This window comes from Megalobrama amblycephala, linkage group LG7, assembly GCF_018812025.1.
Source record: "Megalobrama amblycephala isolate DHTTF-2021 linkage group LG7, ASM1881202v1, whole genome shotgun sequence".
In the NCBI taxonomy this organism is placed as follows: domain Eukaryota; kingdom Metazoa; phylum Chordata; class Actinopteri; order Cypriniformes; family Xenocyprididae; genus Megalobrama; species Megalobrama amblycephala.
The window spans coordinates 45,898,556-45,911,986 of record NC_063050.1 but is presented as its reverse complement, the minus strand read 5'-3'; the positions used below and the strand labels follow the sequence as shown (position 1 = coordinate 45,911,986).

At 38.0% G+C, this 13,431-nt stretch overlaps 1 protein-coding gene across 1 annotated transcript in view; it reads right to left on the bottom strand.

Annotated features, from left to right (window-relative positions):
* Nucleotides 1-450: 450 nt before the first annotated feature.
* cacna1hb (calcium channel, voltage-dependent, T type, alpha 1H subunit b) overlaps nt 451-13,431 on the bottom strand; it is a 69,959-nt gene continuing 56,978 nt past the window's right edge. The window contains exons 25-33 of the mRNA XM_048197740.1: nt 11,072-11,181; nt 9,692-9,825; nt 9,029-9,099; nt 8,789-8,867; nt 8,189-8,310; nt 7,714-8,007; nt 4,811-4,967; nt 4,571-4,728; nt 451-2,428 (exon numbers count right to left, since the gene is read on the bottom strand). Coding sequence (XP_048053697.1) covers nt 1,394-2,428; nt 4,571-4,728; nt 4,811-4,967; nt 7,714-8,007; nt 8,189-8,310; nt 8,789-8,867; nt 9,029-9,099; nt 9,692-9,825; nt 11,072-11,181 — 2,160 coding nt within the window. The 3' untranslated portion in view covers nt 451-1,393. The remainder of the gene's footprint in view (nt 2,429-4,570; nt 4,729-4,810; nt 4,968-7,713; nt 8,008-8,188; nt 8,311-8,788; nt 8,868-9,028; nt 9,100-9,691; nt 9,826-11,071; nt 11,182-13,431) is intronic.

The following is a 13,431-nucleotide window of genomic DNA, read 5'->3' as shown; positions in this document are numbered from 1 at the left end:
TATTTCAAGATGATCACTTACTGGACTGAAGCAACTTAGGTCTACTAATTATCAATACATAATTTTTTTGAAAAATCATTTTAAAATGTGAGTATCAAACATCAGGCTTTTGATGAATGTTTGTTCATCTCTCAATCATCATTCACTCTACAAAATGCTGTGTTAAAAACAACCCAAGTTGGCTTGAAAATGGACAAACCCAGCAATTGGTTAGGTTAAATGTTTGCCCAATGTGCTGAGCAGTTTTATTTAACCTAACTATTGTTTAAAAATGACTATTGACTGGCTGGCTTAAAATCAACCCAAAATAGGTTGGAAATTAAAAATCATTACTAGAGGCAACAATAAAAATCAAAAGATGAACATTTATTAACAAGCAATCAAGTTTGTTGTTTAATTATTCAATAAACTTATTAATAAATGTTCATTTCCAACATATTTTGGGTTCATTTTAAGCATGCAATACAGTAATTTTTACACAATACTTGAGTTAAATAAAACTACTCAGCAGGATGGGCAAACATTTAACCCAACCGCTGGGTTAAAACAACCCAGTTGCTGAGTTTGTCCATTTCCAACCCAGCATTCTTCAGAGTGTTGTATTGCACTGCATTATATGTTTTGCTTCCACAATAAAAAGTCCAGTGCTTTGATCATAAACATCTTACGAAGATATTATTGGGAGACACAGAGTGACAACTGATATTTGTGTGAATAGTCTGCTATAATCTTATTGACTTAAATTACAAGCTATCATAATTTCAATTTACTTTTTAGCCTTATAAATATCTGCAACTGCACCAAATTGCATATTTTCACTGCCTCTGAATAAAATTAAGGTGTTTTTTCCCCTCCATTTTTCTATATCATGCAATATGAGCCATAAAAGCCTGATGTATAAAATATGATACTCAACAAAATACATTATCAAACTTTTTTTTTGCAGATTTTTAAAAATATTTTGTCTAAAGGTTCAATAAAGTGATCCATTTCAAAATCTTTTTTTTTTTTTTTTTTTTTTTTTACTATTATTTCATATGTCAGACTTTACAGGGTTAATTTAAATGACACTTTTTGAGCAATTAAATGATCAACCTGTCAGACCCCAAACAAAATATGAGGGTTAAAATCGGACCGTCATGTGCAGTAATTATATGCCACGATGCAACATGGTTCTGTGATGGATTTTCATATGAATTCACATAAAATGTCACAATATCAATGTGTGTGTGATGATGAACACTAGCAAAAGTTCCCTAATCAATATGATCAGGCAAAAAAAGATCAGTTCCATCAGAAACACATTTGCATACTTTTGCCGACACCGCCTCTTCCTGTAATTAAAATGCTTTATAAAGAGGCGGAATGCGTAATTGTCTTCCTGCTCGTTTGCCTAGGCAACCGAATCCTCATTTGCTGGATCCCTAGTGCTGACCATTCTGACCAATACCTTCTTCCTGAGTGGACTCTGACCTGCTTCTCCCACAAGCCCCGACCGGGCCTCAGGAGGGAAGGAGTGCGTCGACTGGTCACTATCTGAAAGCAGTTCCGACAGGCTACTCAGGGAACTTACATCCGATTGGTCAAAAGAGAACTGTGGGAGGGGCAAATGACTCGGCAAAATAGGTTCGTCCTGCACGTCAGGAAGATCTAAGGACTCCCGTGGTAGTGCGGAGTCAAACGATGGGGTCCGCCGCCTTAGGACTGTGCTGCGCTCCTGACTGACCCCTGGACACGGAAAATCCGCATCGGTGGGAGGGTCGATGGAGATGCACGGCGGGCTCATTTTCTCCTTCTTGGGTGTTGGAGAAGGTCCAGGTGATGGTGAAATTGTCTGCTGCTGAAGAAGTAACTCCTCTCCGTGCGTTGAGTGACGGCGAGGGATGTGAAGCTGAGACAGGAAGCCGTTATTTTCCATACTGTTGTACTTCCGTAGACTATGAGCACTGGTATCCGGTTGACGGGCCGCCCCACTGTGCAATGAGTCCTGAGACTGGCTGTCAGAACAGAAAGATGGGTCGCAAGGGGACAAACTGTGGCTGTGTCCCCCACAGCGAGAGGCTCTTCTTTGGGTGATGTTCGGGTTGAGTCGGACCGCCTCGTCAGGACCGTCCGAATCCCGTAGTTTGGTCTGTGCATTTGCGTGCATTATTTCCAGAGATTTTATGGATTGCGTATGGTACGCGGTCTGTCGGCAGGGGATGCTGCGCTGGCTGTACACGTGTCTGTTTGTTTGTACGCTCGCTGTCCGGCTGCGGAGGGGAGGGGGAGGTGAGGCCTGGGGGGAACAGGGGGCAGATCCACTGGTGAGGGGCATGATGGGTACTTTGAGAAGAAGATTATCACTGGAGGAGGGCTTGCTTGGGATATGTAAGGTGTCTCTGGAGTCAGCGTTTGTGGAATCAATGGAGTCGCTCTTTATTGCTTGCTGTATGTAAGAACAGATGTAAGAACACACTTTAAAAAATGATTCATTACACTACCAGATTGAATACTTTATTGCAGAATTCTGTAGTAATTTTCATATATATTAGAAAATATATATTTAAAATATATTTAATATTTTATCTAATTTAACACAAAATGATATTAAACATATTTTTAAAATTAAATCTAATATAGATTAAATTGTATATTTTAAATTTATTACATATAAAATTATATATTTTAATATAATATATAATTAATGTAATATATAATGTTATATATTATATATTAAATTATGAATTATTTATGTGTTCATCAATTTACATCACATATCATTGATTTATATTACAAACTATTAGAATTTTATCTTACTTTTTGGTCATATAAATAACAGCATCTGTACCAAATTCTGTATTTTTTCTCAGTTTGGGCCTCTGAATAAAACTTTGGTGTTTTTTTCCTCCTTGAATATTAGCTTCACATTATTCTATATCATACTATGTGAGTTCACATAAAACATTTATATTTAATTAAATTAAATTATATATATTTAATATCCTTTTTTACAGTGGTGCTCAGAATTATTGGCACCCTTGGTAAATATGATCAAAGATGACTTTAAAAATAAATCTGCATTGTTTATCCTTTTGATCTTTAATTCATAAAATTAGCAAAAATCTAACCTTTCATTGAAGGACAAGAATTGAAATTGGGGGGAAAAATCACATTATGAAATAAATGTTTTTCTCCAAAACACGTTGGCCACAATTATTGGCACCCTTTTATTCAACACTTTTTGCAACCTCCTTTTGCCAAGATAACAGCTCTGAGTCTTCACCTATAATGCCTGATGAGTTTGGAGAACACCTGACAAGAGATCAGAGACCATTCCTTCATGCAGAATCTCTCCAGATCCTTCAGATTCCCAGATCCATGTTGGTGCTTCTTCTCTTCAGTTCACTCCACTCATTTTCTTTAGGGTTCAGGTCAGGGGACTGGGACGGCCATGGCCAAAGAGCTTTTTGGCAGCAAACCCACCAGATGGGTTTGGTGCACACATGGATAAAAAGTACCCCATGTCCACGGTTAAATATACTGCTGGATCTTTAATGTTGTGGGCCTATTTTTCTGCTGGAGGTCCTGGACATCTTGTTCAGATACATGGTATCATGGATTCTATCAAATACCAACAGATAAAAAATCAAAACCTGACCACTTCTGCTAGAAATCCAATAATGGGCCGTGGTTGGATCTTCCATCAAGACAATGATCCAAAACAAACATCAAAACCAAAACAAAAATGTGTCACTGAGCACAAAATGAAGCTTCTGCCGTGGCCGTCCCAGTCCCCTGACCTGAACCCTAAAGAAAATGAGTGGAGTGAACTGAAGAGAAGAAGCACCAACATGGATCTGGGAATCTGAAGGATCTGGAGAGATTCTGCATGAAGGAATGGTCTCTGATCTCTTGTCAGGTGTTCTCCAAACTCATCAGGCATTATAGGTGAAGACTCAGAGCTGTTATCTTGGCAAAAGGAGGTTGCAAAAAGTGTTGAATAAAAGGGTGCCAATAATTGTGGCCAACGTGTTTTGGAAAAAAACATTTATTTCATAATGTGATTTTCCCCCCAATTTCAATTCTTGTCCTTCAATGAAAGGTTAGATTTTTGCTAATTTTATGAATTAAAGATCAAAAGGATAAACAATGCAGATTTATTTTTAAAGTCATCTTTGATCATATTTACCAAGGGTGCCAATAATTCTGAGCACCACTGTATTTATTTAGAGAGTAGATTTTATATATATATATATATATATATATATATATATATAGTTACAATAAGAATTAACATAATTAAAATGAATGTCTGAATGTTTTAGTATTTGGTTTGTCTCTTTTGCTTTAACAACAGCAGCACAGTTTATGTAAAATCTGACGATCATATTCTCCAGCATAATTTGAGAATGATCCAATGGAAGCAAGAACATCTGGGATTTTGCAGAAATGTTCACATGACATCTCAAATTTTGCATTTCATTTGTGAAAAGGAAAAAAAATATTTTATCTAATTGTCTAACTGATTTAATCTATTGTCAGCCCTAACATAAACAGACAGACATCAGGATGAGAGTTGCTGCAGTACCTGTCTCTGCAGAGCCCTGAAGGCATTGCTAGATCTCGCTCTTTGATTTAGAGGGTGGGGAGCAGGAATGGAGGCCAGGCTTGTCTGAGATGCAGTTCCTGGAACCTGCATTATGGCATTATCTTCACAGGGCTGGGTGCCGAGTGAGAGAGAGGAGCCTGAAAACACACAAACAGCTTTAGTCATTTTTTCTCTCTATATGTGTGCCAAGAACAGCAAGGTCTTGCTTAGTTTTATCACCTGGTAGTGTAGAGTCCTCTCTGGAGAATCTCTCATGCATGGATCCATATACAGGCTTAACAGGATACAGCATGTAACTATCATTAGGTAAGGACAGCATCCGTGATATAGACGGCCTCCCAACTGTCAGGAAGTTGCCGTAATTGGGGTCTTTGCCCTGCAAGCACAACAAATCATTATGATAAGAGTGCTTTTACTGTAATGTTCTGCCATTGCTTAAAAGCAAGCTTGTAAACACTGCATATTGCATAAAAATGATTTGTTTATAAAATACAATATATAATCTTAATATTTATAAGAAATAATAATATATATAAATCAAAATAAAATTACCACACAAATTGCACATTGATTGAAAAATGACATGAAAAATCCTTTATACTGCAATATAGTAATGTGGCTGCTAAAGACAAAGGAGGCGTTGGATCCAAGTGCAGTGGACATTTATTGAACCAAGACAACAGAAATAAATACAGACAATGAACAAGGTAAATTCAGACATGAGAGAACAGGAAGCTACAGCAAACAAACTCAATTTAACCAAGGACAACACTACTCAAAGAACATGAGAAACAATAAACTATATAAAGTATATACAGGGGGTGATCGGCAAACATGACACACCTGGAAACAATCACAGCACTAATCAAGGTCACTATGGAGACAAACAAGGCAGAAGACAAACAGGAATTGAACACAGGAGTGAACACAGAAACAAGGGGACAGAAAACACTTCACCATAAAAATCCTTCCAGTGAAACACAGGATGAGTTTATGATAGAGCCCCCTCCCTTAGGAGCGGATTCCAGACGCTCCACAACAAGTCTAGGAAGGTAGTGGAGCAGAGACGGACTAGAGGGAGGGACGGAGAACCAGGCCTGTGTGGCGGAAACATGACTGTAAACCGGGACAGACTGGGGTGCCAGGGAGGAGCAGGCAGGGTAGGAGGCTGAGGACCACCAAGGGGTAGCCGAGGACCACAAAGGCAGAGCAGGCGAAGCTGGTGACCACCACGATGTAGCTGAGGACCACCACAGCGGAGCACGTGGGGTTGAAGACCACTTCAGGGGAGGTGATGAAACTGAAGAACTTAGGACGTCCTCTCTGGCCGAGACGAAACAAACAGGGAGTTCAGTAATGGCCTCCGTGGCCATAACAGGACAGGCAGGGTGACTTCCATGGTCATGTTGGGGCATATAGGAAGTTCAGGGACAAACGTCAGGGCAGACGTTAGCTAACTCTCATTTCGGAGGCTGCGTCCTCCTGAGGTCGCATTTGAAGGCTGCATAGGTCATCAGGGATGTCTTATTAAAAAAAAAGTAACCATAATAAAATTGAGTGTTATTCCTTGTGAGGTGTAAAATACTGCAATTTCTTTCTTATTTTGTAATCTAACGGTTACATTTCTTAAATGAGACCACCTCGATGACGTATGCAGCTTTTAAAAAACGACTTCCGGAGGACACAGCCTTCGAAATGAGATGCAGTGAAAGAGTTTAGGGATGACCTCCATGGTCATGTCGGAGCTAACAGAGAGTTCATGAGCGACCTCTGCGGTCGTGTCAGGGCAGATAGAGAGTTCACAAGTGGACGCCGCCACCTCTGGATGCTCTGTAGTGGATGCCGATGCCTCAGGAGCAGATGCTACCACCTTGGGAGGAGCAAGAGCAGACGCCGCCACCTTAGGAGGAGCTGGTGCGGAAACCGCCACCTCAGGAGGAGCTGGAGAAGTGTGTGCTGCCCAAATACGCAAGATGGCAACTGCCCTTACAGGAGGCGCAGCCTACGATGGAAGAACCTCTGAGACCCCCGGAATCGGGACCACTAGACTCGGGTGTGCTGGACTCAGGGGCATTGTTGGGACCACCAGGATGCCAACCGCTCAAACCAACCTCAGTGGTGGGTCTGCCACACTAGACACCAGTCTTGAATGCCCTGGGACAGCCTTAGATGCTTCAGGTGTGATGGGCATGACGGCTGGAGACTCTGGACTTGAGACCACCGGACTTGGAAGCCGTAGTTGATGCACATAGCCCCCCCCCCCCCCCACCCCCAAAAAATTGTTTAGGTGAAGGGTCCTCCTCTACCCCCCACAGTGAGAGGGTCCTTCTTGGCATGAATGATTTTACAGGTTCGTTTAATCCATGACAATGAAAGTCTTTCAAAACGGCATCCTTCCGGTTTTAACAGTTAGCGAAAGCACAGAACTGATCCTAATCCTCGATGGTACTGATACCTTGTCGAAGAAACAGAATTTCCTCTGCTTAATCTATGTTGTTCTAGTGTTTTGTAATGTGGCTGCTGCAGATAAAACAGACGTTGGATCCAAGTTGCAGTGGACATTTAATCCAGACACGAAAGAACAGGAAGCTACAGCAAAAACACACAATACAACCAATGGGACAACACAAGTCAAAGAATATGAGAAACAATGGGGTGTATATATATATATATATATATATATATATATATATATATATATATACACAAGGGGAGATTGGCAAACAAGATACACATGGGAACAATCACAGCACTAATCAAGGTCACTATGGAAACAAACAAGGCAGAAGGCAAACAGGAATTGAATACAGAAACAAGGGGACAGAAAACACTTCAACATAAAAGTCCTTTGTAAAACGGAAATACAGGCTGAGATTACGACAAAGATTCCCTAAAAAATAGGAATGGACAATTTTGATTTCATGGTGACTTTAAGATTTTTATTTTTTATTTTGAGGGGATTTCATGGTACTAGACAATATTCACATCTAAATTATGCAAGATTTAGTTCTATAGAAAACAATAAACTTTTTTAAAAAAAAATTATATTATACTAAAATGTTATTGTCATCTTACACATATCCAAAATACATTTATCATTACTCTAATCTAATAGAACTTACCTGTTCATGTGAGAGAGACTCCATTTTAACAGCTGTACCCTCAAGCCCAATGACTCCGCCCATAGAGGCGGTGCTTTGTCTACGACTGGCCTGGAGCTCCTCCTTCAACTCCGCCTCCATCTCGGCCTCCTCACGGGCATCTTTGTTACTCTCCTCTAAATGTTTCATGAGCACAGCGACCACAACATTCACCAGCACAAACTGTGCTACCAGCACAAATGTCACAAAGTACAGAGGCGACAAAAGCGGAAGGTAACTCAGACATTTGTCATTTTTACATTCCCGCAGGGTATCCTAGACACACACAAAAACACAGAAATTGTAAGTTCTGCCAAGACCAAAAATGGTACTGATAATGGCATGTATGTGGGCAACAAATGATCTTTTTGACAACCAATTAAGAGTTAACATCAGCATTCCCTAATCAGGTAATCATAACATGCGGCATGAATACTTTTCATGCTTAGCAAAATACCTTCATGATTCCGTTCCAGTTGTCACCCGTGGAAACACGGAATAGAGTGAGGAATGCCATACCGAAGTTCTGAAATGTAGCGTGTCTGCTCAAACCCTCACACGGGGTCTCCTCAGTGCATTCTGATTTAAAAATAATTCATTTTTATACCTTATCTCAAATATACATTAATTTGTTTACAACAAACACTACTATTCAAAGCTTGGGCTCTTAAAGATTTTTGTTAGGAAATTAATACTTTTATATATGCAAGGACAAGTGACAGTACAGACATTTATAATGTTACTAAAGATTTCAAATACATGCTGTTCTTTTGAACTTTCAATTAATCAGAAACTGAAGGGAAAAAAAGTTAGCAGCAAGTCAGCATGTTAGAATGATTTCTGAAGGATCATGTGACACTGAAGTCTGGAGTCATGATAAAATATATATAAAAAATTAAATATATTAAAATAGAAAATAGTTATTCACAGTATTACTGATTTTACTGTATTCAAATAAACACAGCCTTAGTTTTCTTTCAAAAACAGCAAAAAATATGATCAACACCAAACTTTTGAACGGCAGTGTGTGATAACAGGAAATGAAAGGTATACCGACCAAGTTTGCCAAAGAGTTCAACTCCCAGTGCCGCATAGATGAAGAACAGCAGCATAAAAAGCAGACCCAGATTACCAACCTAGAGAACCAGAACATCACCAGAATAAAGCCACACATATATATATATATATATACAGTATCATCTGGGGCCATATACAGTAAGGCATCTACTGTATGAAGTACTGTAGTTCCACAAAACAAATCACAAAAGATACAGCACAAAAACATGAACTTACTGACCTGTGGTAAAGCTTGAACTACTGTATCCAGAAGAGATCTCATTCCTGTGGCCATCTTCAACAGCTTCAACACTGAAAGGGAATTTTACAGTACATTACATTTAATTCCCATTTTTAATCACTGACATTTCTTTTTTGTGGAAAAAACTGAATGTTTTTCAGGATTCTTTGATGAACAGATAGAACTTTTATTTGAAATAGAAATCTTTTATAACATTATAAATGTCACAGTGTAATGTGTGCTTGCTGAATAAAATTATTAATTTCTTTGAAAAAAGAAAGACAATCTTATGGATCCCAAATTTTTGAACGGTAGAGTAAATAAAAAATGGTAAATTTCCTATTTTTATCAGATGTGCTAAATCTGGAAACTTCTTCTCGCTCTTGGCACATCTTAAGACTAGTGGTTCCAAAACCTGTCCTGAAGGACTCCCAGCACTGCACATTTTCGATGTCTCTCTCATCTAACACACCTGATTCACCTCTTCAGCTCATTAGTAGAGACTGCAAGACCTTATCTGTGTCAGATAAGGGCGACATACAAAACGTGCAGGGCTGGGGGTCCTTCAGAACTGGTTTGGGAACCACTGTCTTAGACATTGCTTTATTTCTCACTTGTCGTGGTGGCCGTGTGCTTTTTTTTATGTGTGTGTGTATTTGGTACCTCTGGCAATGCGTAGCACTCTCATGATGCGTATAATAGTGGGGTTGATGGGTAGAGAGGCATTCAGGTCAATTTCCTCAAGTGTGATGCCCATGATGGAGAGAAGAACAATTGCCAAGTCTAACTGATTCCACCTGACAGAAGAAAGAAAGAAACACAAAACGAGATAAAGACAAGGTCCTGTGATACCATTTAATATTCTTGGAAAGTGCTACACTTGACCATTAGAGATTGCCTGAGGAAAGGTCTTTCTTTAACACTGAAATTTCAAGCTTGAAGAACATGAATGAGAATGGAAGACAATATTAGCATAGAGTATTTTTGATTTAAAAAGAGCAAAGTTATTAATTTAAGGGGCTCTTCCTCTGCATCAATGTCACAGGATGTGTCACAGCGGTGTCTCACAATTATTCATGATTCTGCATTGCCTTATCCTATGAGAAGACCGTGTCTCATTATTATTCATGACACCATGTGACTTTTCTCTATGATAGGCACTTCAAACAGTGAGTTGATACCACATTGGAACATGGATTTGCATGCCATGTGATTCTGACAGAGTGACAGGTAATGACTTATACGTTTAAAAAACTTGTGTGCAACAATCATTTTTATAGCAGTTTGGCGCCAAAGCTCATTTTATTGAAACAAGACGCAGTTTGACACTGATAGTGTCGGCATCACAGACACCATTCATCTTTACTTAAAGTCCAGACCACTTATTATAACAGCATCACAGAATAACAGTCTCAAAAGATAGGATGCATTAAATTGATCAAAAGAAATTCTACTTAAAATAAATGCTGTTCTTTTGAACTTTCTATTCAATGAATAGAAAGAATAGAAAAAAAGTATCACAGTTTTCACAAAAAATGTTAAGCAGCACATCTGTTTTCAACATTGATAACAATAAGAAATATTTCTTGAGCAGCAAATCAGCATATTAGAATGATTTACTGGAGTAATGATGCTGAAAATTCAGCTTTGCATCTCAGGAATAAATTATATTTTAATATATATTTAAAAAAAAAAACAGTTCTTTTAAATTGTAAAAATATTCCACAATATTACTGTTTTTACTGTATTTTTGATCAAATAAATGTAGCCTTGGTGAGCATAAAAGACATATTTCAAAACATTTAAAAAAAATACCCAAACTTTTGAACAGTAGTGCATATTAATGCATTTAGATATGAGCAGTTGTGAACTGCAACATGCCGCTAAAATTAAATGAAACTGATTGCAGTTGTTTTCTCCTCACTTCTGTGATGAGAACCGACCCATGTTGAAATGTCAATTTAAGAAAACCACTAACCAGTGAACTTACTGTCTAAAAACGATACTGCATCTCTGCATTGTGTCCTCAAGAGGGAGCCTTACCTCTCTTTGAAAAATCTCCTAAAGCCAAAGGCAACCAGTTTCAGCACAGCCTCGAACACAAAGACCAGCGTGAAGATATAGTTACAGTACTTCAGACCTTCATCAAGATACTGAGAAGCACAGACATAAACAGTGACAGTCAGACACCTGCAATATTAAACTCTAAATTAAACATAAAATCAAAATTGACTATTTATTTATATGATTCTGGTCTTATTGTGAATGATCCATCAGTGCATATTATAAATCTTTATTATAAAAATGAAAAATGACTATAAAACTTTCATCAAAATATAATAACTTGTTCTGCCTCTGGAAGAACCTTCCTTTTCAGTTGACATCACAAAGCCCTCTTATTTTCCAACCCCTCCCTGATGTCATTAGGTGTGTTCGACTTCATGCAGCACTGCGCAGACCAATCGGCGGTTGACTTGAAGTAGTGCATGCCGGTTAGAAATTTTGTCCAACTTAAAACAGCGTCAACGACACATCACTGTGATGTATGGCATCAAAGTACCGCAAGAGCGATTCGAGAGCAGACGGCTGACTCAACCAGCACAGCTTCTCCAGAGTGGCTGCACGGGTTCTGGTGATGAAACAGATGTTTCACAATTGGCCGGATTCACCGATGACAACGACGTGTGTTTCGTGTTTGTTCTGACACCTACAACTCCACTAATGCTCACAAATCCGTAAACTCTTTTCATGTAACCATAATGTTATATTGTGTAATGTTTCTCAAAATAACACTGATAAAAATATATAGACACACATTATTGGTATTTAAATAGTATTCATAGTTTTCACATGACGTCACACCCTTATAAGAAAGACCATCCGGAGGGCAGAACAAGGCTTTGCTCCAATGCCCGCCAGTGATTTTTACCAGGTTTTTACTAAGTACTAATGAAGTAAGACAGTAATTTCTATATACACCTTATTGATGATGCATAGTACTATGTACAGGCAAGCAGATGAACCCATAATATAAACGGAACACACAGTTTCTCTTGAAGAGTTTTTCCATAGAAAACTATTATAAAAAAAACATTTAACAATTTAACATATTGCATTCATATTCTGGGCTCATCTCAGTATTCATCATCAATAAGGTGTATACTGAATTTGGTCTTTTAATATCACTGTTTTAGTACATTAAGGCACTTTAAGTGTTTTTCACGTTAAGCGTTTTAGAATGTCTTGCTGTTTTTAGTGACTGAAATACTGCAGCAGGTGCTGGATATGGATCACAGATGCCCAAAACTTGCATTTTATTCACATATTTTTATTTTTCATCTTTTGAGATGGAAAATTCACAGGCATGTAATGCACTTCTATGGATGTTTTGCCCGCCCGTTCTCTGTGCCAGTCACGTGACTGAAAACTATGAATAAGCTTATGTGAAAATTTATTCTTGAACAGATGACGCTGTATTAAGCAGTACATGAAAAGCGTTTCTGTTGCTTCATGAAAACATCTGAAACATCTGTGTACTTTACAAATATTGCATCTAATCCACTTTCCATAGTAATCCATACTGTCTGTAATAAAGTAGGCTATGCAAACACCACGCGAGTGTCACTACGGGAAGCAGAAAGTGTCCGAAACTTTCACCGATTTGTCCGTGCAACACCACATGAAGTCGAACACACCTAATCTGTATTGCAACTCCCAATTTTCATAGTACAATCAATTCCAGGTGCATAAAATCAAGTCTCAACCTATATTTGTTTCTCACTGAATACTGTTTCACTCTGAAATACGTATGTTGTTATCGTAAACTAAAACCAAAAATAAAAAAAATTAAAAAAATGTTAACAGAAACAGAAATATAATTAAACTTATTTTATTTCAGTTAGTTCCTAAAGAAAAATGTCTAATTTTCATTTAAAGCTGAAATAACTTAATACGTATAATTGTGATCTCTGCTGGCAAAATGAGTCGCAATGACCAAATTTTCAAAAAATGAGTTATTGTTATTTTCACATTCTCTTTTATAAAACCTTCAAAATAATGTATGATTTGTTGGAATCTGACAAAAAGTGACAAAGTCAGCAAAGTCAATTTTGAGAAAAATCGAGTTTTCTGAATGTTCCAAAACAAAATTACATAGCAACCAAACCTTAAAATCCCTGGTAATAACACCAGATTTGGCACAAACCAAGTCAAAACCAAATATCTATAGGAAAAAGATATATTCAACTTATTTTTTCCATGATACCACAATTGTTTGATTAACATTAATGAAACAGACAGTCTATATATTAAGACCTACTGTACCACACGGATCTAATATATAATGTTACACATCAGATTTTCCCCAGCATTTAACCAAATGTTCATTTAAGACATGACGGATA